The sequence below is a fragment of the Camelus dromedarius genome, chromosome 24 (assembly GCF_036321535.1).
Source record: "Camelus dromedarius isolate mCamDro1 chromosome 24, mCamDro1.pat, whole genome shotgun sequence".
Classification (NCBI taxonomy): Eukaryota; Metazoa; Chordata; class Mammalia; order Artiodactyla; family Camelidae; genus Camelus; species Camelus dromedarius.
This window is the reverse complement of record NC_087459.1, coordinates 32,766,042-32,791,991: the sequence shown is the minus strand read 5'-3', so window position 1 is coordinate 32,791,991 and position 25,950 is coordinate 32,766,042. Positions and strand designations below refer to the sequence as shown.

Here is a 25,950-nt window from a genome sequence, read left to right as displayed (position 1 = left end):
ACAGGAAGCTAGCACACAGACAAAACACCACAGATGATATATCTAACTTTTGAATCCTATTTGTGAACGAAAAATATTGCCAGCCATATTAGTAAACAAAGGATGCTGCGGCCATCAAGTCATCAGCCGATACCGCCACCCCTGACAGTGAGCAGAGGGAACTCAGGATGCAGACAAGCAGGCAGCCTGGTCTCTGCAGCTTCCCCTAATGGTGCCCCCTGAGGGAACTCAGGGTGGGAGAGAACAGGACACTGGCCCTAGACAGCTAGGTGCACATCAAAGGAATGATATCAATGAGCCCAGACTTCTGCACCTTCCCATACATGGAAAAGTGCTAGCTTCCTTAACTCGCGACACCCAGTTTTCTTTAATTAATGGTAATCCTTTGATGTTCCGACTACCTGGCCTTTGTTGCAAAAACTCATATATCCTGGCTTCTACCTTGCCACTTTGGAACAGTCCCTCAGAGCCATCTGAGAGGCTGTCATCCTAGGCTTGAGTCCCTAAAAACGTACGCCGAATAAAACATAACTCTCAACTTTTAGGCTGTGTATTTTATTTCAGTCTACATATTAATCAGCTGACCGACCTGTCACCTCCCACCCGATGGCAGAACTGGAATGTGAGCAGCATCTTTGCATCTCCCTGAGCCCTCCTGCCCTTGCCAAGCTGGGATGCCTGCCTGCAAGGGGCAGCATCTGTCCAGGGAAATGGAGGGTGTGGAAAGAGGTCGCTGCTTTGAGAGGTTAGCTGGGAAGAGGCTCCCTGCAGGGGTAAGGGTATGGGTGTGGTTTTTGCTTTTAAAACAGGACAGGCCTGATGGTGGTTCATGCTAAAGCAGGCACCCAGCGGAAAGGAGGGTTTGGTAAACGGTCAGTTTGTTGTCTCCCTTCTAGAGTAGAGGCCCAGCTGTGACTGAATGGAGACGTGGCTTTCCATCGGAAGGAACCACGTGAAACTTCACTGACTGAAGGAGTTCTGCAGACAGGCAGTGCAGACGGTTGCACAAAACGTGAATGTACTTAATGCCCCTGAATGGTCGTACACTTAAAAATGGTTAAGATGTCAAATTGTATGCTATGTGTATTTGACCACCACTTCAAAGAACCACTGACAGTAAGAACAACGGCGCATCCGGCATCCTAGCGCTTTACACGCACCCTCTCATATGGGTCTCACCAGCTCCCTGCAGGGCGAAGTCACGACCCCACTGATGGACTCAGAGACAGACACCTCAGAGAGGCTCAGCCACTTGCCCAAGGCCACACAGCGAGCCCCAGGGCCCGGCATCAGGAAGGGTCCTCTGCAGGCAGGGAGCTCGTGAACGGGCGGGGTAGACAGCAGGCGCTGCGTAAATGCTGGTCGCGGGACCGCACCGCCGCGGCTGCCCAGCCGCGGGCGCCGACAGCACAGGATTGGCTGCCGGGAAGAGGGCGGGGCTCCCGGCGGCCGGGGGCGGGGTCGCTCCGGGACGTAAATACGGCGCCACATGGCACTGGCTGGGGAGGCCCGGGGCGGTCGGAGGGCGCAGGCGCGGTGAGGGGGTGCGCGACTCGGCGTCCTTGGCCCCTCCGCCGGCCGCGACGTCTCGCGAGAAGGGGAGCGGGAGGCGGGGCGCCGGCGGAGGGGGCGGGGCCGGCGGAGGGGCGGCCTCGGGAGGGTCCGCGGGTCGCGAGGCGGCTGCGGCGGCGGCAGCGCGAGGTGAGCTGAGGGGAGCTGAGGGGAGCGCCAGGTGAGGCGAGGGGCGCGCCAGGTGAGGCAAGGGGCGCGGGGCGGGGCGTGGGGCGAAGGGAGGCGCGGGGCGGGGGGTCCCTGCGGCCCAGGACGGGTCCTGCCCCCTCAGCCGCCGCGACAGTTCCGGCGTGGCCCCGGGCCGAGCCCCCGCGCCGCCGCTGTGTGACCTTGGCCCGGCTCGCTCCGTCTCTGAGCCCCAGGGCTGGCGGCGTGCGGGAGCCCGGACGGGGCGTGGGGCGCCCGCCGCGCCGCCCGTCCTCGGAGAGGCTCGGGGCTGTGGTCGGCTCCGCCGTCGGGGCCGGTCCCCGCCGCCTCTGGCCGCCCTGAGTCGTCGGCCCTGCAGTCGGGGCGGCGGGGGTCCTCCCCGCAGGCTTGTCGGCCCCGCGCTCCCCGCTCCGGCTGGTCGCGAGTGTGGAGGGAGAAGCAGGCGCGCCCGTGGGCGGACGGCCCGGGCGCACGCGCCCCTCCGCCAGCGCCTCGCACGGGGAGCCCCCGCCCCGGTGCCCGGCCTCCGAGGCCGCGGGCATCCCCGTCTGCTGACCGCAGACCCGCGGGCGCAGGCGGGTCCTGGAAGAGTGCCGCTCGCACGAAACCTCTGCTCCAGAAGCAGCGAAAGGAAGCTACGCGTTGGTCGCTAACAGTGGGACTTAATCTTCCATTTGGGCTCCTGGCCACCAAGACATCACAGGCGGACCGTTGGCTCGAGCCGAGGTTCCGTCTGGCGCGGAGCACAACAAGCCGCAGTGTTTCCGTGATTATTGAATTATTTATTTTATAATTCGACGCCAGAGTGGGGGGACTCAGGAGACCCGGGATGAAGGAGAATGTGGGTTGTGGGCAGAGCGGTGGCAAGCGCCTCTTTAGGGGTGCTGTCCCCTGAAGTGTGGGCCCAGCGGGGGAGGCTGGGAGAAGAAGGCGCAGCTTGTCCCCACCTGCCCCCAAACCGGGAAACAGTTCAGCCCTTCTCTGTCAGCATCTGGTGTTGAGAATGTGAGGCAGGGCCGGTGTCTGGGTGACAAAGGAGATACTAGGAAAACAAATGTTTTAATTGGAGTATAATTGACAACTGTGTAAATTTTAAGGTGTACAAAGAGTTGATTTGATACCCTTACATATTGCAACGTGATTACCGCGGTGGTGTCAGCTAACACCTAGGAAATTGTTATGTGAGCATTTAGAGAGCGCCTGCGTGGAACTGCGTGGATGTTTGCTTTTCTTGCCAGTTGGTTTGTAAGACTTTGGGCGGGTGTCTTCCGGCCAGCAGCACTGCTCTCCGTTACTCAGTGTGCACCTAATTAATCAACTCCTCAAACACCGAGCCTCGCGTCATTTGTAATGTGCCAGGTTGGGCTGCATGCTGGTGACATGGTTCGCCTGACTATAATACCGTGTGATTGGTGCTGTCAGCTAGACGTTTACGAAGTGTGAAGAAGGAGGGAGCAGCTAAACTTGTTTCTTGGTGTTGGAGAAGTTTTCCACAGTGGAGACAACATATGAACTGGGAGAACGTTCCAGATGAAGGCCTCCAGGTGTGCGGAGATGGGAAAGTGAATGGGACATTTGGGGGTGGGGAGCAGTGAGTCCTTGTATTCCTTGTGGGATGGGGTTTGAGGATTGTAATGGAAGCTAAGGCTGGAAAGAGGTTTCTGACTGAAGGGCCTTGAATGCTCTGCCCCGGAGTTTGAACTTTTATCCTGTTGGTGAGGAGTGGTCAAGGTTTTGGGTGGGATGTGAAAGATGTGTTTGAGAGAAGTAGCACTAGTGAGAGCGGAGGACAGATCCAGAGATGGGAGTTGGTGACGGAGCCGGGTGCAGTTGCAGGGGGCACGGGCCAGGACAGTGGCGGAGGGTGGAGAAGGGCGTCAGGTAGAAACAAGCAGGAGAACCCACAGTGCAGGGGCACTCACTCTGTGGGGTTGGTCAGAGGAAACGGAGGAAGGCAGAAGGAAGTGGGATTTCTCACTTGGGTGCTGAGGACGGGGCTGGTACCTGAGAGAAGGGGTGCGGGAGTGGCTGTGAAGAAGGAACGGGCTAAAACACATTTGACTTTCAGACTTGTAGGATTTGCGGTACATGTGGGCCATCCTGGATGAGATGTGCTTTTAGAGAGAAAGTGAGTCCTGGCACGGAATTGTGGGGAATACCAGCAGGAAAGGGGGCCGTGGCGGAAGAGAGCGTGCTGGCTGACGGTGGACACGCAGTCGTGGTGGTTACTGCACGTTCACCAAGGCTGGTGGGTGATTCTCTTCTAGAAAGATCTCAAGGTTGAAGCGCCGTTCCTGGGTGAGAGACTGGTTATTGAGAATACTGAAACAGATGCTGCTAGTTTGTAATGGCTTTAAAACTCACATCTTCAGTTTCAATTTTTAGGTTGTTTTCTTTCTCTTTTTCTTCAGAAAGCAGTGGTTGGTCTGTGACTGCAGCCAGGGCTGGTGGTTCTCCAGTCATTTGCCAACAGATGTCCTTAATGATAACTGACTCGGTAACTCAGTACTTCCTGTAGTTAAACATCCTGTAGGTGACGGTTTCTGTCACTGTTTAGAGCATTTTTAAGTATGTCAGAGAGGAGTAGGAAACGCTGGGCATAGCTGACTGGGGAAGGGGGTGCACCACTCTGCAGAACACAACAGGGTGAAGTGAATGGAGCCTGCCTGGCTCCCAGGACACTACCAGCTGGCACTTTCCCCTCCAGGCAGGAGAATGGAAGAATCTTTGGGGAAAATGAGTAGCCTGGGAAAGGACCTAAAAATAGTGACAGTCAGAGGCCCCAGGTAAGGGGGCCCAGCTGGGTAATCCGCTAATGAAGCTCATAATTAATAGCCCCTTTCTAGGGTCCAGAGCTTCCAAATTCTTTTAATCCCCTGTCCCTTAAATAGGAACAGATAACCAAGGACATGTGGAGATAGGAACCATAACACACACTTGGAAGCAATAGAGAGTGAGCAGGAAGAAAACTTAAAAAGCATCCTGTCGTTAATACACACATGGAGAGAGGAGAAAAATTGCAAGCAAGAGACCGAAGCAGGATGCTTAAATACATAAACAAACAAACAAACAAATAAATAGAGGAACATTTAGCCAAAAACCAAGAAGAGAACTCATAGATATAAACAATACAATGGAAGAAATTAAAAAACAAACAAACCTCTGGGTGAATAAGTTGAGAACTCAGTAAATAGAACAGAAAGGCACAGAGATAGAAGATGAGAGAAAAAAAGAACATTAAAGGGTCAGATTAGACAACGGACAGCGGGATAATAAGAGTTTCAGTAAGAAAGAAAATGGGATAAAATCATCCACAAAATGATATAAGGTAATTTCCTAGAACCAAAACTTTCTGCGTTGAAGGGGCCCACTGAGTGACTAGCACCGTGGATTTCCTTCACAGGTTTCCTTCACTCCTCTTCTGTTCAGTAAGCGATTTGGACATTTCGAGTGTAGGGGCAGGTTTGGGTAGTGAGGAATGCTGAGTGTCTCCCAGTGACTAGTGAGAGTTTTGGAAGCAAGGGATTTATTTGGAAGCACATCTGAGGAAATCGGTTCCAGAATTTGGATAATGAGAGTTCAGATGTAGAGAGACAAGGTGCGCCCTTTCCAAGGCACGTTGCTGTGAAATTTCAGAACTCTGGGACAGAGAACTTGTGCTAGCTTCTAGAGAAAGCATAAAAGCGGGCCACTAACAGTCTTTCACAGGGTGAAGCAGAATGGCTCGGGGACCCATCCACAGCAGCCTCGGAAGTTAGGAGACGCGAGAGCTTTGCTTTCAGAATTCTGAAGGAAGATATTTTCCACCTTGAATTCTAAACTCAGGCAATGGAGGATAGAATAAAGATATTTTCAGGCATGCTCCGCAAATTTTGTCTCTCATATATTTTAAGGAAGTGACTGGCAGGCACACTCCCTCCCTCAGTGAGGTGGTGAGTCTGGAGGGACAGAGCTAGAGGAGACAGGATTGTCCTCAGAGGAGAGGTGAGAGGAAGCTGCTGGATGAGGTGAAGAGGCTCGGACGCCAGCCAGGGCAGGCACCCGTCATGGAGAGCTGGTGAGAAGGTTCCTCAAAGAGTTTGAGGCGGGGGGGATGAAATTGACAGGGTACCTGATGCGCTGGAACATCTGGAGGGGAGATTTAGGCATTTGGCAGGGTTGGGGCTGAATTAGTGGTAAGTACATAGAAAACAAAGCAATGAAAACACAAGACTGTTACCTAGTTCTAGGGAAAATAAGCCGTTGTACAGGAAAAAAATAATTACGGTGCTTGAGAGGCTCAGCTGTGGATAGCCTCTGCTCGATGATGATAATTTACGTAAACATCGAATATTGCTCTGATTGAAATGATGATATGCCTGTCTGGAGGAGGCGTGGGGCTAAGCAGGGCATGGTTGTTTGAAGGACCGAGGGGAGGAAAGAGAGACTGCGTTTCTGCCTACTGCCTGCCACCGTACTGGGAAGTGGATAGGCGATGCCCAAGGGGAACCAATGGTTATCGCCCAAGGCTGTTACTTAGAGGCAGGTGGAGACACCACAAGGTTCAGCTGAAAAGAACTAGGAAGGTTGGAGGCAGGTGATGAGAGGCAGGAACTGGGGGCTGTGTTTGTAATAAACTCCTGGGACGATTTAGTCCTTGGACGTGTACACATAACGTGGATCAAAATAAAGACAAAGCAGTAGGCTTCCGACTCCGCTGAAGGAGAGGCCAGACTGTGGCCTGCCTTGAGCACGGCCGCATCACTCACCAGGCCCTCCTCCTCGCCGGGGAGAGTTGACCTGTTCTCATTTCCTGTGCATTATTGTCATTGTTCTCTGTGTCCTGTCCTTGGCTGTGGTCTCACACCAGAGATTTGGTGCTTTCTTTAGTTTTTTTTTTTTTAATTTGTTACAAAATGATTTTTAAAACATAGCCAAAAGTAGAGGGTGTTATGAACTCTTCTTGTCACCCAGTTTCAGAAATTATGAAATCAGGTCAGCTGTGTTTATCTGTTTTTGTGAGCATAACAACTTTTTTTTTTTCAAGCTGCAGCACCTTTGTTCACAGTATAGGCTTCACAAAGAGATAGGTTGTCACTTCCTGCCGGGGATCATGAGCTCTCTAGGACACCCTCTGCCTCTCCATCGCATAACAGCTCTTTATTGTGTACCTACTGTATGCTAAGCACTGTTTGTAGCCTTGAGGCTGCAGCTGTGCAGCTGTGACAAACTGTGAGGGGTCAAGTACTTCCCTTCTAATGTTTATACTCCAGTGCAGATAGACCATGAGCAAATAAACCGGTGAATATGTGATACTGGAGGTGGTGACAAATGACAGAGAAGAAGCAGGTGGGAGGGCGGACTTGCAGGGTGAGGCGTCCTCAGGGAAGACCTCACTGATGAGGCGAACTTTGAACAGAGATCAGGAGGAAGTGCCGAATTGAGCCCCAGGATCCCCGGTGTGAGCAGTCCACCCAGACGCAGTGAACGTGGGCCAGACAGTGGGAGCCTGGCTGGTGCAGGTGATGAACAAGAAGGGGGCCTTGTGGCTAGAGTGGGGCCAGTGACGCGGAGGGGAAGGGATGAGCGTGTGGGATCCCAGTCACGAAGGGCCAGTGTAAGGACTGGAAATGGGAAGCCATTGGACTCCAGTGATTGGAGGGTTTTGAGCAGAGCTGTGACATGATCTGACTTTTAGCAGAATAAGCATGGCTACTAGGTTTAAAGTGGATTATATGGTCTTGAGAGCAGAGGCAGGGAGAGCGGGTCAGAGGCTGTTGCAGTAATGCAGGTGGGAGCTGTTGATGGCTTAGACTAGGGTTGAGGGTAGAGGAGGTGGGGCAGGTTCTTAAACTAATCTTGGTGAAATTTATCATCATTATTTTCCCTTGAAATAATTTCCTTGAGTCGACTTAACTCTGGGAAATGAGTTATTATTTGGATTCCAGCGTCAGTTACCATGCAACAAATATTTGCACCTTGTGAGGAATATAGAAGATACAGTAGATGTGGTCCCTGTCTCCTAGGAAGCTGAAATCTAGTTTGGGAATGTGGGACTGGTATGCCTGCCCTAATATCCTGTCTACTTGTGAGACGCTGGCTGGGGCTTAGAGACCAGGGACTCAGAGACCAGTGTGAGCGGATAGCCATCTGTGCTGTGGGCCAACTCTGTGGGAAGTTACTTTACTTCAAAGGCCAAGTTTGGGCTCAGTTTTCATTGAGGTCTTCAGGAACATACATCAACCTTTCATTCTCATCAGTGTGACCATTTATTACTTATTTTTTTATTTGGATGCACTGTCAGATTTACTTCTCAGGGTTAACTGAATACAAATGAAGTAATTTTATAAGCAAATAAACCCCAGTGCTGGTGGCACAAGTGAAAATCTGCCTTGCAGTGGGGGTTTTAATCCAGCACCAAAGCGTCAGTTGCAGGGCTGGACGACACAGGGTGCAGAGAGTGAGTGTTGAGACCACTAATAAACTACAGATTTCTGTTGACTGCAGTGATGGGAGCCGCAGTGGATTATTTGCCTTCTATAGTGTTTGCAAAGCTGGAAAAAAAGTAGGTAGTTTCTGGTCTTTTTGCAAGTAGCATAAATAAATAAAACTTGAACATTCTTGGACTTCTTAATGAAGGTCATGTCACTTGATTTCATGCTCAGAAGTCGGTCATCTGGACAAGGAGAAGACATAAAGTTAATAAAAACCTGAGTGTCTAGAAAAAGCAACCAATTCTGCATTAAATATCTACTGGAGAGGCTGTTAGAGTGAAGTGGTTGGGAAGTTAAGCTCTCAAATCAGTTGTTCAGATGCCCGCTCTGATCCGTTGTAGCTGTGTATACTTGGGCAAGTTGCCCGACTGTTTTGCCCCAATTTTATCACAATTACTGAAGATTAAATAAATTAAGATATGCAAGGCTTTACAACAGCACTTTGGAAAACATATTAGCTCTTGTTATTATAAAATTATTTGGAAACATACATTATTCTTGGTGATAACTGGCCACTGGTAGAAAGCGTGAGTGATAATAAAAATAACAAGTTATATTTCTATAATACAAACATCTGAGAGTCCGGTGGAGCAGGAAGGTACATGAGGCCCTGGTGAGGTCTACAGAGCGTGCCTTACTGTGTTTACAGCACTTAGCTGCTACTTTCTCACTTTCCTACTCAGTAGCTCTGGTTTGCAGAGGGCTTTGATTGTTCTCGTTTTGTAGAGAAAGAACAGAGACGCTCAGACTTAAAGTGATATCCCAGGCCACGCAGCAGAGTTTGGACTTGACCTCGGAATCCCTTTCTTCCTCTGATCTCTGGAAGTCCATGCAGGACTTCAGTGCTGGGGTTTTTATCCTGTATTGTAGAAACCGATGACAGCTGATTAGTTCATGGCATTCATGCTGAAGACAAAAGTTTTAGCTTCTGGAGGTTGACTTATGAGACTGCTCACATTTCTTTTTCTTGAAATCAAGTGTATTGAGGTATAATTTACATGCAGTAGAATGCACTCATTTTTTAAAAATTGAAGTGTACTCAGTTTACAGTGTTGTGTCAATTTCTGGTGCACAGCACAATGCTTCAGTCATACATGAACATTCATACATTCGTTTTCATATTCTTTTTCACTGTAAGCTACTATGAGATATCGGATATAGTTCCCTGTGCCATACAGTATGAACTTGTTCTATCTGTTTTATATATACCAGTCAGTATCTGCAAATCTCAAACTCCCAGTTTATCCCTTCCCACCCTCTTCCCCTCTGGTAACCATAAGTTTGTTCTCTATGTCTGTGAGTCTGTTTCTGTTTTATATATAAATTCATTTGTCTTTTTTTTTTAGATTCCACATATCAGAATGCACGCATTTTAAGTGTAAGATTTAACAAATGTGGACAGAAATATCCACCTATGTAACTACCACTAAAACAGTATCAGAACATTCCCATCACCCAAATTTCCTCCTGCCTGTTTGCATTCTGTGATTTCTGTCACCATTTTACCTTTTAAAAAACTTCCTATGAATCAAATCATGTATGTACTCTTTTGTGTCCTGGGTTCTTACGTTTAGTGTAATATCTGTTGAGAGTCATCCGTGTTGTTGCACGTACTGATGTGTGACTCAGTGGTTCATTCTTTTTTATTGCTAGGTAGCTTTCCACTGAGTGAGTACACCACAGTTTGTTTATTTGTCCACTTGTTTATGGACCTCTGGGTTGTTTTTTGGTTTGTTGCTATTTTAAATAAAGCCACAGTGAGCATTCTTGTACAGATCTTTGTGTGGACAATTATTTCATTCATGGATAGTGTCTTTTGTGTTGTTTCTAAAAGGCATCACCGTATGCAGCGCCACCTGGGTTCTCTCCTTTGTTGCCTTCGAGGAGTATTACAGTTTTGCATTTTACATTTGGGTCTGTGATCCAGTTTTAGTTAATTTTTGTCAAGGGAGTAAGTTCTGTGCCTAGATTTATTTTTTTTAATTTTGTGTGTAGGTAATTAGGTTTATTTATTTATTAATGGAAGTACTGGGGATCGAACCCATGGCTTTGTGCATGCTAAGCAGGCACTCTGCCCAGCTGTACCCTCCTCTGCTAGATTCTTTTTTTTTTTTTTTTTTTTTTTACTGTCTGAGTGTCCAGTTGTTCCAATACCATTTGTTGAAGTGACAGACTGTCTTTACTCCATTGTATTTCTTTTGCTCCTTTGTTAAAAATCAGTTGACTATATTTATGTGGGTCTACTTCTGGGCTCTCTGTTCTGTTCCACTGATCTGTTTTTCTTTTCTTTGCCAATGCCATACCATCTTGAGTACTGTAGCTTTATATAAGTCTTGAAGTCGGGTAGCATCAGTCTTCCAACTTGGTTCTGCTTCAGTGTTGTGTTGGCTCTGCTAGGTCTTTTGCCTCTATGTATAAACTTCAGAAACAGTTTGTTGCTATCCACAAAATAACTTGCTGGGATTTTGATTGGATTAATCTGTGGAGTAAGTTGGGAAGAATTGACATCTTGACAATATTGAGTCTTCCTGTCCTAGAGCACTTTGAACGTGGAATCTCGGCATTTATTTAGTTATTCTTTGATTTCATCCATCAGAACATTGTAGTTTTCCTCATAAAGATCTTATGCATATTTTGTTAGATTTATACCTAAGTGTTTCATTTTGGGGGCACTTATAAAAGGAGTTGTGTTTTTAATTTCAAATTCCACTTGCTCATTGCTGATACATAGGAAAGTGGTTGACTTTTGTGTATTAACCTTGTATCCTGCAAACTTGCTGTAGCTTGAGCCCTTAAAATTTTATAATTGAAAAATGATTGATAATCTAAGATGCGTATATCATATTTTGATGGTCTGTTTGATTGGCCTTTATTACATAGAATCCCTAAAGCTGTTTTGTAGAACACCTACTTTTATGGATCTTACAGAACCTTCCACGAGATGAAAAATCTGCTTGATATTTTGTATTAACAATCTTTTCTAACTTTTTGAAAGTCTCAGCATTAAAAAAAATCAGGTCTGTAATGCAAAAAAGTTGGTAACAGCTTTATTCATAATAGCCAAAAAAGGGAACTAACCATGAAGTTCATCATTTGGTAAATGGGTAAACATATATTGGTATATCCATACAGTGGAATGCTGCTCAGCAGTAAAAAAGGAACTTACTACTGCCACAGGCCACAACATGGACAGACCTCAAAAGCGTCTTGCTAAGTGAAGGAAGCCAAACACAAGAGCCTACTTCCTGTATAATTCCATTCATGTGACATTCTAGAAAAGGCAGAACTGTAGGACAGAAAACAAATTGGTACCTGCCTGGAGCTGGGTGTTGGTGGAGGATGAGGGAAATGTTCTGTATCTTAATTGTAATATACATTTGCCCCAACTCATCCAACTGTGCAGTTAAAGAGTTTTATTGTGTACTAATCACACCTCAATAAACCTGATTCTAAAAGGAATAAAAAGAGGTGTCAGAGTGATTTAATCCATAAAGAATGGTCTTTTGAACAAACAGTGCTGGGACAGCAGGATATCTGTGTGAGGAAAAGCGTGGCTCTCAGCCTCTCCCGCCGGGAACAGTCATACTGGATGGTGGCTGAGACTCTCTGCATCTAGCACGCCTTTCCACGACGGCAAGTACCTTAGCTTCCACTTACTAATACTCATGATTTAATTCTCACTGGTTTGCTCACTTGTATCTATAATACGTAGTAAATACACACACACCAACAAACCCTGGTCCAAGTGACAAAGCAAATATACAAATATTAGCCAAGGTTCTCCAGAGAAACAGAACCCATGGGGGGGTGTGTGTGTGGAGATTGGTTACGAGGAGTTGGCTCACGTGGTTGTGGAGGCGAGTTCACCCCGGGAGAGCTGGTGATAAGTAGTTCCAGTCTGAGCCTGAAGGCCTGAGAACCACGGACCGATGGTGTCAGTTCCAGTACTGGTCCGAGTCTGAAGGCAAGAGACCGATGTCCTGGCTCAAAGATAGGCCAAGAGGAGAATTCCCTCCTTTTTGTTCTGTGTGGCTTTGCATGGATTGGGTGAGGCTCACCGGGGTTGGTGGGTGGGCACCGACGGAATCAAACGTTCCAGAAACAGCCTCACAGCCACGTCCAGAGTGTGCAGTCAGATTTCTGGGTGGCTGAGTCTCAGCCCAGTTGACACATAAAATTAATAACCAGGACAAACCACTGGATGTTTTCATCCTGTAGTTGTCAATTCTGCCATCAAACGTGGGAAATGCCCTTGTATGAGTTTTAACGTGCATCCGGCCGTGTGGCCCTCTCTTCCAGATCAGGACGGTGGTGGATGCGTCAGGATGACGCGTACTGGAGTGTGAGGGGGTCAGCCCCACTGTCTGCCGCAGACCACCCCCTCTTCCCGGATCCTTGCCTGCTGTCAGTGTGAAGGCTCCTTCAGCCCCGTGGCCGCAGTGGGCGGCCAGCATGGAGTGCTTCCTCCTGGGGCTGCCAAGTCAGCCCCTGGCGTCATACCCTGCCGTGTGTGACAAGAAATATTTAACAGCCCCACCTTGAGCTGAGAAACAGCTCCCGTCTGCCCGGCCACAGTGTTTTGGTTTAAACCCAACCTAATTCTTCCATCAGTAGCATTTCCAAGGGCCTTTGACAGAGCCCTTGTAGAAAACCAAGCCCCAGGTGGTGAAGTTTCTGGACAGACTCGCTGTTAGTCCTGCTGCTGGCGGCAGAAGCCGGAGACCGCGCGGCAGCTGGGGGTACCTCGTTCCCTCTAGGCAGGCTCTTCGTGCTCTGCTTCTTCAGAACTTGTAGGGCCTTATGCGGGCTGCTTTTTTAAACAGTCAGAGATTTATGTTTGGAAATAATGCCCTTATTTTTTAATGAAAAATTTATGAGGTCAATGTTGTCCTCTGCCGTGTTTTTGAAGCGGTCTTCATCTTCAGCCTGGCTTTCCTCGCCTGGCTGTCCCCACTGTGCTGCTCTCACCCCCAGAAGGCCGCGCAGTGTAACCCAGAGCATCTGGCTTGAAATGCCCGGGCACCTGGCCCAGAAATTCCTAGATGGCCCACCCCCATTTGCAAAGTAAAACTTGCTGCTGGCGACGCTGTCTGGTCGCCTTTACGCTCTGCTCTGCTCTGCTCTTTCTCTTCGTGGACTTTCCCTCCATGCACGTTTTAAAGTAGCCAGTCCTCGTCTCTCAGCGACTGCTCTCATAGGCCATTTAATGCACTCAGCCCATCTTGTTTCCACCACTGCTGTTTTTGTGGCTTGTTTGGGGTTAGAAATGACAACACAAAGGACTGCCCTCGTTCCTTGATGTTAAAAATGAACTTTGGCCTCAGCCCTGTTGGTAGATGCCACCCCAGCTCGGCGTGTAGGCGCTCATCCCCTTGCTTCAGAAAGGCCTGGACAGAGCTGCGATGCGGCAGGGCTGCACGTGGGACAGGGTTCCCAGGACCAGCGTCCCCGCTGAATAACCAGACACAGGGTTTTGGCCATTCCCAGGGGAAGACCTGTCTTGTTTTTGTGTAATCCCCCATTGTAAAATTTTGAAACTTTAACTTTTGTTCGATAAGCAAATGGCAGGTAAAGTCAGCCTGTGGGACTTTGGTGCAAGGTTGTAAACGTAACCTGTGGCTTCAGCAGCAGGCTCCAAGTTTACCCTCTGTTACACTCCTCCACCATATTTAGGCCTTTTCTTATTTGTTTTTCACACACTGCATTGTGTATTTGCATTTTATACTTTATTTATTCAACAATGCCTCTTGGAAATTCCTCCAAGTCCAATGTTATAGCTCTAGTTTTTTTCCTCTCCATTTTTTTTTTTTTTACTGTGGTAAAGTACACATAACATGAAATTTACCACCTGAACCGTTTTCAAGTGTGCAGTTCAGGACACTAAGCATACTCATATTGTTGTGCAACCATCACCACCACCCATCTCCAGAACTCATTTATCTCCCCAAACTGAGACTCTGTCCCCTTTAAACACTGAATCTCCATCCCCCTCTTCCAGCCCATGGCCCCCACCCCTCCGACGTTCTGTCTCTATGAATTTGACTCCTCCCAGGACCTCATATAAGTGGAATCCTACAGTATTTGTCCTTTTGTGTCTGACTTATTTCACTGAGCTTGGTGTCCTCAAGGTCCATCCATGTTGCAGCAGGTGTCAGTTTCCTTCCTTTCTGAGGCTGAGAGTGCTCCATGGTAGGGACGGACCACATTCTGTTTACCACTCACCCGCCAACGGACATGGGTCGCTTCCACCTTTTGGCTGCTCTGAAAAGTGCTGTGAGCATGGGTTTGCAAATATCTCCTCCAGACCCTGCTTTCAGTTCCTGTGGGTATAGTCGCAGAAGTGGAATTGCTGGGTCATGTGCTAATTTTATACAGCGGTTCTATTTTTTTGGCAGAACGTCTGTACTGGCTTTCACAGTGGCCTTGCCATTTTCCAGTCCGGTTAACAGCGCACACGGGTGTCAGCTGCTCCACGTCTTCACCAGTGCTGCTTCTTTTCTGTTTGGGAATTTTTTTTTTAACAGTAGCCATCCTGCTAGGTGTGAGGTGGTGTCTCCTTGTGGTCTCGGTTTGCAGCCCCCTGGGGAGCAGTGATGTTGAGCATCTTTTCATGTGCTGATCGGCCACTTGTGTCTTCTTCAGGGAAAGGGTGATCCAAGTCCTTTGCTCATTTTTGAATCAGGTTAATTTTTCTTTCTTGTGTTTGAAGAGTTTTCTATATATTCTGATATTAACCCCTTGTTAAGTATATGATTTGCAGATATTTTCTCCCATCCTGTGAGAGCCTTTTTACTCTGTTGATAGTGCCTTTTGATGCAAAAAAGTCTTGATTTGTATAAAGACCAATTTGCCTGTTTTTCTGTTGTTGTTAATGCCTTAAGTTCTTATTGCTTTGTATCTTTTTTAAAAGGAAAATTGTTTTTTCTGATAGTAAAAACAAGAAATGCTCGATATAAACAAAAATAAGCTTAAATACAGAAAACGATAAAAGTGGGTCAGATTCACCCAAATGCCCACCATCCAGGGGTATTTACTGACACTTGGAGCTGGGTGGTGGTCGAGGTGCCCATGCCCAGCACACAGCCTGATCGTGACCTGCTGGTTCTCCCTGCAGCTGCCCATAGGGAGAGGCTGCACAGGTCACACTGAGTGGTCTAGTTTGTTGTAAGTTAGGAATCTCAATGTAAGTCAGTTAATTGACTCACCGTTAAAAAAAAAAAAATAAAGCTGCAGTCCACTATGCTGATGAGGAAAGGGCCCGGGGGGGACCTGCTGCTGGCCCGACCCAAACACGGGCTCCTGATTCCTCATCCAGAGGGCTCAGCAGTGCCCGATCTTACTCGGGTTGGTCACTTACTAAGAACAAAACTTTAGACATTTAATCTATTAAAGACTAAAAAATTATAGTGTTTGGGGCTAATACACCAAACGAGGAAAAAATTAGAGTCCCTTTAATCTAATTAGGTGTCTTCTTATTCAGAGAAGACCACACTCAGGACAGCTAGCAGAGGAATGTCAAGTGAGGCTGCCCCGCCTCTGCCGGGGTACAGGCTGGGCTGGCGGGGCGTCTAGGGCTGGTTCCAGGCTGACGTCACATCTGAGCAGGAACTCATTCCCGCTGTGAGCCTTGCTCTGTTCGATGCCCTTTGCCTCCAGGACCAGAGATACAAGGACTAGAGATAAAAGGACCAGAGATATAAGGACCAGAGATACAAGGACCAGAGCCTTCGTATCTGTTGGATCAGAAAAGCCAGGAAAGCCTTGCTGTTTGTGGCTGTCGCAGAGGTCAGCGCCTGACCTTCTAAGGAAGCGTGATCCTGCCAGGCCCCCGCTGTTGACCTGATTGAGCTTTGAAGGAGGAGAAACTTGCACGTGTGACTTCAGCCCCTGGGGAGGGCTGGGGAAACCTGGGTGTGTGTGCGTGTGCATGTGTAAGTGTGATCCTACCCAGATTACTGCATAAATACTTTTTACAACGGAATACCACTCGCGTACAGAAGGGCAGGAATTGTTGGTGTGTACAACCATGTGGACGAATCTCAAATTACACACTGAGTGATTCCATTTATAGAAAACTCTAGAAAATGCAAACTAATTTATAGTAACAGAAGATAGAGCAGCAGTTGCTAGAGGAGAGCGGGGCTGGGGGAGAGGATTGCTTTTGGGGATGATGGAGACGTTCCCTGCCTGATGGTGGTGACGGCGTCTCGGATGCACGTGCACTCATGACGCTGTACGTTACATAAGCGCAGCTCGTTGTGGGTCGGTTACACCTCAGCAAAGCTGCTTAGGAGAAAGAGTTACTCACCTTTAACAGTAAGAAGGCTGAGGGAGTGTGTGGGGGGCTTGACTTTTAGAGTCACACTTGAATTCAGATGCTGATCTGACACCCCTGGGCCTCAGTTTCCTCAGCTGGAGGAGGGTTACCTGTCCTCACTGGGAGGGCGTGCAGAGGGTGTGCAGTAACGCACGTGCGTGAAGTGCTCGTCTTACTGCCTGGCACATGGTGAGAGCACGTTAACTAGCAACTGCTATTAAAAAGATATCGTCTGTATGTATAAATTTTCCTAAAAATACGTGACCATGTCTTTTCCTCGCAATTAAACTGAAGTCGTATTAAGTTATTGTCAAGAGAGTCAGGGTTTTTACAGAGCGTTGTAGACACTGGTGTTTGTTAATGTGCACACATTGCTTCTTGGCTGCGAAATACTTGAAGGTGTTCAGGTTACCAGGCCCGGAGCCCGTGTGTGTGGTGTTCGCACTGTGAACGTGACAGCGGCGGCCCTGGAGCTGTGGCCCTGCCTGTGTCCACAGACAGGGCTGTGACTCTGCGTTGTCTCTGCACTGTGTTAGCCTTGATCTTAAAACTGAACACTGACCTCCTAAACCAGGTGACATTTTAAGTGACTTTCCCGTTTGCTGCTTTCTCAGCCTTCAGCAAACCTTTTTTTTTTTTTTTTTTTTTTTTGGTATGGTTTCACCTTCATATTTAGAAACTATTCACCCTGTTACATCTTTGAGAAGGGATGGTCTTAAAAACTTTAATGACACGGGTATTTATGATCTAGCTTTAAAAATAGGCTGTAAAATGGTGTGATTATAGCTGTTAAAGGGGAATTAAAAGCTGTTGCTATATTGCCTGTCTTTACTCCACTCACACCCACGACCCACTCGCAGGGATCCAGCTGGAGTAGAGCAGCAGGCGTGCGAGAGACGGCAGGGTATCTCACCTGGAATCCAGTAGTGTTTCATGATTTTTGTAATGTGCGTATTGCCTTTATAGTGTATAATAATCATATACTAAACATAGAGTGTGTGATAAACACCCAGCTGTGTGACTCTGGTGAGCAGCCGGCCGCACTGAGCCGGTGATCGCCGCCCCCCAGGGCAGGGGTCACCAGGTTTCTCTGCTCTTCCTTTTCCCGTGGGGGCACGTTGAGAGCTCTGGGGGCTCAGGAAACACTACACAAAGGTGACGATGACCAGAGAATGTTCTTTCCTCTGTCGATGGTGGTTTTAGCCCCTTTCATGTAAAAGTCCTCACCACCTTTTGCCTGCTGACCTCTTTACTGTGAGTATGTTTTACTTTCTCCATTTAAAAAAGTGAACTAAGAGTAAACAAAAGCCACAGAGCTGGGTAGAGATTGTACCCAAGTTTTTCTGCCTGATAAACTTTTAGGTTCATTAAATGAGAATGTATTAGATACCAGGTACATAGCTGAGTGCATACGAGAAATATGGACTCAAAGAAGTGTCCCCTGGGAGACATCCAAGAGGGTGCATGGTGCAGGGCTCCCCTGAACACCCCAAGACGTGCTCTGTCTGTGCTCTGAAGCCTGCGGTGACAGAGATCCTAGAACGGCTTAAAAAACAGCCCATTCTGCATTTTGGCCACATGATTATTTATAAATTTTATATTAAATATTAATATTTTATTACATATATTAAAATTTAATAATTTCCTTGGGCACAACTGAGTTTCTGAGTTTCACCTTCCGAAGCAGCTCCCTCTTGCACATGACAGCCCTCCAGACAGTTGAGCCTGGCACGCCCTGAACAGCCCCTCCACTGCCGCTGCCCTCACCAGGGGCCGCAGCCGGGAGAAGCCTGGAGCCGCCAGAAGCCCGCACCACTTGCTTTCACTGTTTGGATTAAGTGTACACAGAAAAGGGGTGTGGGGCGGGGTGAGGGGGCGCTTCATCATTTTTACAAACCGTCACGTGCCCTGAGCTTTAACCTTGTTACCGTGTTTTGTTTTGCCGTCCGCCTCTTGTTTCATCCTCGTACCCCTTCTTCACGAGGGTCTGTGTTCCCACCGGGCTGGCCAGCCCCCTTTCAGCACAGTGATAGGGATCTCCTGTCCTTTGGGCCTTCCTAAGCTGCGCGGGGTCCATCACACAGAGAAGGGGAGCCCCCCCGCCAGGCAGCCACACAAAGTCGACCTCATGCAGGGGTAGGGGAGGGAGAAGTGGGGACACTGGGCTGAGACTGCAGCAGGCACCGTTTCTTCAGGTCCGCAGGCTGCGGGAGGACCTTGGTCTTTAACGTGGCCTTTATTGCCTTCCAGCTTCCTCAGCGCACAGCGTCCAGGCTCTACATGAAGCTGACGTGAGAGGATCCAGGGGAAAGGCCCTGCGTCCAGGGACAGGATGACCAAAAGCCGGCTCTTCCGCCTGTGGCTGGTCTTGGGCTCCGTCTTCACCATCCTCCTGATCATCGTGTACTGGGACAGCGTGGGCACCGCCCACTTCTCCTTGCCCACCTCCTTCTCCAGGCCGCACCCGCTGGAGGCCCTCCCCACCGGCCGGGCAGACGAGAAGGAGTTCGCCTCCGATGTGGACGCGTTTCTGGAGAAGCTTCTCAGCGCTGGCGTGAAGCAGAGCATCCTCCCCGGGAAGAGGGCGGAGCAGCCCCCGCTGCTGGCCTCCAGCAGGCCCGCGCCCGGCAACATGGAGGAGAGTGTGCGGGGCTACGACTGGTCCAGCCACGGCGCCCCGCAGAGCCCGGACGTGGACGGGCGGCAGGCCGAGCGCAGGAGCGTGCTCAGGGAGCTCTGCGCCAACGCCAGCTTCATGTTCCCCACCAAGGAGCGCTCCTTCGATGACATCCCCAACTACGAGCTGAACCACCTCATCGTGGACGACCGCCACGGGGTCATCTACTGCTACGTGCCCAAGGCGGCCTGCACCAACTGGAAGCGCGTGATGATCGTCCTGAGCCAGAGCCTCTCGGACCGGGGCGTCCCCTACCGCGACCCCCTGGACATCCCCCGGGAGTACGTCCACAACTCCAGCACCCACCTGACTTTCAGCAAGTTCTGGCGTCGCTACGGGAAGTTCTCCCGCCACCTCATGAAGGTCAAGCTGAAGAAGTACACCAAGTTCCTGTTCGTGCGGGACCCTTTTGTGCGCCTCATCTCGGCCTTCCGCAGCAAGTTCGAGCTGGAGAACGAGGAGTTCTACCGCAAGTTCGCCGTCCCCATGCTGAGGATGTACTCCAACCACACCAGCCTGCCCGCCTCGGTCAGCGAGGCCTTCAGCGCGGGCCTCAAGGTGTCCTTCACCAACTTCATCCAGTACCTGCTGGACCCCCACACCGAGAAGCTGGCGCCCTTCAACGAGCACTGGCGGCAGGTGCACCGCCTCTGCCACCCCTGCCAGATAGACTACGACTTCGTGGGCAAGCTGGAGACGCTGGACCAGGACGCCGCCCAGCTGCTCCGGCTCCTCAAGGTGGACAAGCTGCTCCACTTCCCCCCGAGTTACCGGAACAGAACTGCCAGCAGCTGGGAGGAGGACTGGTTCTCCAAAATCCCCCTGGCCTGGAGGCAGCAGCTTTACAAACTCTACGAAGCAGATTTTGTGCTCTTTGGCTACCCCAAGCCCGAAAATCTACTTAGAGACTGAAGGCATTAGGAGAAAATCCCGAACACCAAAACCAGAACAAAGCGGAACAGACCACACGCTCATGCCTTTACTCTAAGCCTGAGCGCAGGGCCTGTGGTCCCGCCGCCGTCTTCCTGAGCGCGGCGCGATGGGTTGCCACGTGTATTTTTTTACGGCTTCGTTTCCCTCCCGGCGTGACACGTCACAGAGTCCCACAGTGCTCCTGCTGGTGAGGCCACTGGGAGCGCCTGGAATTGACCATGCCCACGCCCTAGTTTGTAAAATAACCTATGATTTTGCAGTCTAGGTCCACTGCCTATGTTCATCGAGTGCTGTGTTAATATTGTTTTTTAAGATTAATATATTTCAGATATTTAATATGAAAAGTGGAGAAAGAAATGGTGGAGTAAAAGGTCACATCTGCCCCTTCTGCCTGCCCTGTGGTCATTCCGGTGGAAGGACGGACGGATGCTCGCTGAGGGGCTCTGAGCGGCGTCGGGGCCCACGCCGGGACCTCAGAGCCGCCGTTCAAGGAAGGGAGGGTTCGTGGTTGTCTTCAGCAAAAAGGAGGAACTTGAATTTCACATTAGGCCTTGCTGTATTTGTGCGGGGTTAGCAGACAAGCCCTTACAAGGTGAGAGCTCTCTTACTAGGTGACACGTGAGAAGGGAAGGCGATTGATAAGGGTTTCATGTTTGAGATCAGGTCGAAGGTGAATCATGCGTCCTGGTCGCAGTCACAGAAGCTGGCTTTTAACTCCAGCCGCCCCTTTAACTTCTCACTCACGGGCACGAGGATTTGCAGTTAACAGGGACGGTGAGGTGGAGGGGTGTCCCCAGAAGGCACTCCCCGCATCAGCAAGGCCGGGCTCAGGTGTGGTCCTCCTCGCTGACCCGGCTGGTGGGTTCAGCTCGGAGGATGCTCGCTGTCGAGGATGCGGCTCACCAGGAGCGTCAGGTTCGGTGGCCTTGCCCTGGTGAAGGTGTCTGCCAGTCCAGGTGGCCTTGCCCTGGTGAAGGTGTCTGCCAGTCCAGGTGGCCTTGCCCTGGTGAAGGTGTCTGCCAGTCCAGGTGGCCTTGCCCTGGTGAAGGTGTCTGCCAGTCCAGGAGGCCTTGCCCTGGTGAAGGTGTCTGCCAGTCCAGGTGGCCTTGCCCTGGTGAAGGTGTCTGCCAGTCCAGGTGGCCTTGCCCTGGTGAAGGTGTCTGCCAGTCCAGGTGGCCTTGCCCTGGTGAAGGTGTCTGCCAGTCCAGGAGGCCTTGCCCTGGTGAAGGTGTCTGCCAGTCCAGGTGGCCTTGCCCTGGTGAAGGTGTCTGCCAGTCCAGGTGGCCTTGCCCTGGTGAAGGTGTCTGCCAGTCCAGGTGGCCTTGCCCTGGTGAAGGTGTCTGCCAGTCCAGGAGAGCTCTTGAACATCTGCTTTAAGTTCCCCTGCAGGTTTTGCTGTGAACCTGTGGTTGGTGATGAGTGTGTGGTGGTTCCCTGGTGTTTGGGCATCACGTTCGACCATGTTCCTGAGGAGCTGGCAGTGCACGGGGAAGTCCTCCCCTGGGCCTCCTGGGTGTGCGGCACCTCGGCTTTTCCCGGCCTCGAGGTGGGGCTGTGGATTGAGCCCAGGCCTTCAGCGCTCGCCTTGCAGACTCGGAGCTCCACGGTGGTAGAAACCACCCGTTCCTTTGGAAGTTTCCATGCTTTCCGCAGGACAGTTGGCAGCAGAAACACGCACTCGACGAATCCAGTGTTGGAGTCGTTGTCTGAAGAGCCATGGTCACTCTGGGGATCTGTGGGACACCTGTTCACTCACCAGTGGTCTGGGCCACCTCTTGGGCTGGGCTGTGGGTCCCCGTGTGGACAAGGCGGCTCTGCCTTGGGGGAGCTTGGTGGTCTTCCTGTGTGGGACGAGGGGAGCAGGCAGCCTGATCCCGGCCCGGCAGGCCGAGTGCCCCGCGAACAGCACAGAGGAGTGGGTGAGAGAACGGGCTTCCTGAGGGAGACGGTGGCCGAGCTCGGCCTGAAGGGCACAGAAGGTTTTGAAGGTTGCATGAAGTACATTCACAGTGTTGCGCAGCCGTCACCACCATCCAGCCTCCTAACCCTCCGTCTTGTCAAACTGAAGCTCTGTCCCCATGAAGCGCTCGCTCCCCATCCCCCAGCCCCGGGCCCCCACCCTCTACTTTCTGTCTCCATGAATCTGACTCCTCCAGGTCCTCATAAGTGGAATCAAACAGTATTTGTCCTTTCGTATCAGGCTTATTTCACTGAACATCACGTCCTCAAGGCTCATGTGCGTTGTAGCAGGTGTCAGAGTTTCTTTCCGTTCTAAGGCTGAATAATACTCCATTGTATGGATGCACCAAATTTTATTTGTTGATGGACACTTGGGTTGCTTTCACATTTTAGCTACTGTGAATAATTCTGCTAATGACATAAGTGTACAGATTTCTCCCTCAGACCCCGCTTTCAGTTCTTTTGGGTGTAGACCCAGGAGGGGGATTGCTGGATCGTATTGGACCTGGTGACATTTTATAAACTGAGTCAGTGAGGGAAGGCTTGCAGACCTTCTGGTATTAGAGGAGAGCTGAGAGAAAGTCCTGGGATACCAGGCGATGCTTGGGGTTGTTTCAGACCCACGCGACATGTGGTGAATACCCCGTGGAGCTCAACGACGCATTGTCGTTTGGGGTATCTGTTACTCTTCAAGACAAGCCATGGTATTTAAAGTGAGTGACGCAGTGATTCTGAAGCACCTCTTCGGCCGCCATCGGCACGGCGGTGGCATCTGTCTCTGTTGGTCGTTTCTCCCTGAAATTGTTCATTTCAAGAATATTCAGACAAATGTCAAAACTCACTGGGGTGTGATCTCAGTGACGGCAGGGCCGGGTCTCCTTCCTTTCTTTATTCCTGGTTCTTTGCATAGTTGCCCTGTAGGTTAGTTTCTGTGGGTGTCGGGGTGTGTTTGCAGGGACACTGAGGCCCAGGGGCTGTTGGAGAGGATGCCAGCTGCTTCACACACCCACCCCAATTCCTGGGCCAGCGTCCCGGCCGTGTCCTGGGCCGGGGGTTTGACTCGGTGTGACGGCAGAGAAGGTCCTCCTGGGCCGGGGGGAAGGAGGGTGACGCAGGCTCCAGGAAGAGAGGAAGCCCTCACCTCCCCCTTTCTGGGGTGGCCTGACAGCTCGTTCCTCTTACTCTTTGCCGTTTCCCTGACTCCGGAATAGTGTCTTACAGAGGAATTTGGCTCCGTATATTTTTCTGCTAGGATACTAGAAAACTTTTTAAATTGATGTCATGCAATTAAATAATATAGCCAAACAATTGCATCAACTTAAAATTCTTTAACTCTGTTTTGCCTCTGTCTCCCAGTCCTCATCAGCACGTGCACCCACAGTCCTGATAACGCCATGGTCTGGGGTGCAGAACCCTCTCATCATTCCTGAGCCTCCGGGGCTCTGGGGGGGAGGATGCGGGAGAGAGCTGCCCACCACCCGAGGCTGCAGGGCCCGAACCTGCCCGGGACTTGGGCCTCCCACCCCCCGTGCAGTGCATTCTCACCTGGGTGCTTAGCACAGGTGTAGGGGTCGGGGCGTGAGGTACTGTCGGTCCTCTTTCCTCTTAAAACGTGTGAGACGCTTTCTCACGCACTGATGCGGCGTATCCACTGTAGGGCTTCCGATGAATAGTTAGGTGGCGTTCTACTGTGTTGCTTTCATCATCTGTTTTGAAGGAATTTCCACTATCTGGAGAATTTTAGGTTTGTTTTTCGGCAAGGACTGGGGTCCCATTTCTCTCCCCAGTGCGGTTAGTGTGCTTCCATAGTCTGACTGGTGAAGGTGGGGCTTTAACCCTCCTCCCACTGACGGGCAGTCAGAGGGGCTGCCTGCTCGGCCCTCCCACTGCAGGCCCCGGAGCTGGTCAGCAGGGAAGCACAGGGCTGGAAGGGGCAGGGCAGGTGCTGCCATCCTCGGGGTGTGACAGGAGCCTGAGCGGGGAAGGCCGGGCGCTCTGGGGACAGAGCAGAGCTGAAGCTGTGAGAAGCCTGGCCGTCCCAAGCTCCCCCTTGAAGCACACGGAGCCCACCAAGGTTTCCAGGGCGGTAGTCCTGGGTTTTATCAGTGCCCAGTCTCTGCACTCAGACATGGGCAGTGGTCCCCACCACGGTTTAGTCTCCGTCCCGGTCATCCGGTGCCTAGAGCAGGGCCTGGCCTGCTGTGGGCATGCGGTGACTGTTTATTAAATGAGCGAGTGAGTGAGTGGGGGACGTCATTTGAGCCTCGTTCCGGCCGTGAGCCAGGAGGGCTGCTGTCACTCTCCTCGAGTGTCTAATAATTAGGGGGCCAAGGCTAGTGGAGGTCCGGTGACTGTCCCTTAGTGGGCCCCAGGCTTGCTGCCTCTGGCTCCTGGCACCTTGTAAGCGCTGTGTTGTCTGTGGGGCTCGTGAAGATAAGGTGCAGTACTTCTGGGAGTGTCTGGGGCTCACCTGCTTCAGAGGCTAGTGATGTTTTTATGCCCTGCCTGCAGTCTCTCTTCCCTTCGACGGTTGCTGTCGCTCCCCCTTTCCTCCCAGGGAGGGTGAGGATTGCTGTACCCCACCCTGGTCTCCCACAGCCCTCTACTGACGGAAGCCTGTGTCCATCGGGCTGGCCAGGCCACCCTCTCTGTTCGCTGCCCCTCGAGAGGCCTTGCGGGCTGGAGCCCAGAGTGGAGGACGCAGGCTGGCCGGTCCGGCCCTGGCAGTGCAGGGAGCTCGTGGACGTCCAAGGCCCCATGGTGAAGTGTGCGTTCTGTGAACGTGCTGGTCTGATCCTTGGCCGGCACCTCAGTGCTGCCCTGGGCACAGATGTCAGCCGCCTCCGCTGCACCTTTGCGGGGCTTCTAGCTCAGCGCCAGCTGTCCTGGCCCTGTTTGTTGAACGTGACACTGACCGCATTCCCAGTGGCAGGACTTCGTGGCTGCACCGACATCCCCAGAGCCTTCTCCTTAAGTTTCTCTGGAAGGAAGCTCGGTGTCTGCTGAGACTTGCTCCTCAGTGTACGCTCTCCCCACTCGGACAAGAGAGCCGCTCGGAAGGTCGGCTTGGAATGGGACGTCCTGCAGGGTAACAGGCTTCCAGATGCCTCGCAGACCCGAGGGGGTCTGCTCGCCCAAGCGTGTTATACAGAGGTCATTACTGCCCATTTATTTATAAACTGCGCTTCCTTTTCTGCCCGCCCCACACTCCAAAACCTAAAAATACAAACAGGTAGAACTTGGATAACATAGACGTAATTCATCTAAAATGTTTAAAGCTTCTCCCAAAGGGAAAATTTGGAAGGTCTGCTGCCGGTAGACATCGGTTGTTTTTGCCGACACACATTTCTCCTTCTGGTCAAAGAGCCTGTCTCTCCCCGCCTCGCTCTCAGCCCACACCTGAGCCCTGGCTGGGCTCACAGCCCAACCTGGACCCACTGGTCCCAGTCACCTCAGCTGGAAGTCCGGGTAGGGGCTTTACCAGACGGATGGGACAGGAGCCGAGAGCCACGACCAGCTGGGCCGCTCCCAGAAGACCCAGGGCTCCCAGGGAGGGCACAGGGCTGGGAGGAGGGCGGGCGGGCGGGGGGACATGCCCACTGACGCCGGAGCCACTTGCACTCCACAGGCTTGGTGGGGCCAATCATTTCTGCTCGCTTAAGTTCATTTGAGCCGGATTTCTGACGTTTACATACGGGATCCTGACTCACTGTTAATCACCACCTTGGCATCTGACAAACCCGGGTGAAAGAGGGTCCGTTAGTGAAGAGAAACCACTGACCTGAGAGTGTGGCTCTCGTTCATACAGGTGCGAGCAGCTTCTCAGCACCCCAGAACCGTAGATGCTTGCGTACCCTGCCAAGACCCGGTGA

General features: G+C 51.0%; 1 protein-coding gene across 6 annotated transcripts; it reads left to right on the top strand.

Annotated features, from left to right (window-relative positions):
* The first annotated feature begins 1,639 nt into the window (after window positions 1-1,639).
* Window positions 1,640-20,507, top strand: CHST12 (carbohydrate sulfotransferase 12). 6 transcript variants are annotated; one of them, XM_031471292.2, is made up of 2 exons: window positions 1,640-1,701; window positions 18,760-20,507. In XM_031471292.2, the coding sequence occupies exon 2, from the start codon at window positions 18,842-18,844 to the stop codon at window positions 20,096-20,098; it is 1,257 nt and encodes a 418-aa protein (XP_031327152.1). In that variant the 5' UTR covers window positions 1,640-1,701; window positions 18,760-18,841; the 3' UTR covers window positions 20,099-20,507. The 6 variants fall into 6 exon arrangements, with proteins under 6 accessions (XP_031327152.1, XP_064334818.1, XP_064334819.1 ...); XM_064478748.1 differs by having other exon boundaries at window positions 1,640-1,732; XM_064478749.1 differs by having other exon boundaries at window positions 1,644-1,753.
* Window positions 20,508-25,950: the final 5,443 nt, after the last annotated feature.

Coding starts and splice junctions, on each gene's coding strand:
- CHST12 (XM_031471292.2), top strand. CDS start 18,842: ATGACCAAAAGCCGGCTCTTCCGCCTGTGGCTGGTCTTGGGCTCCGTC.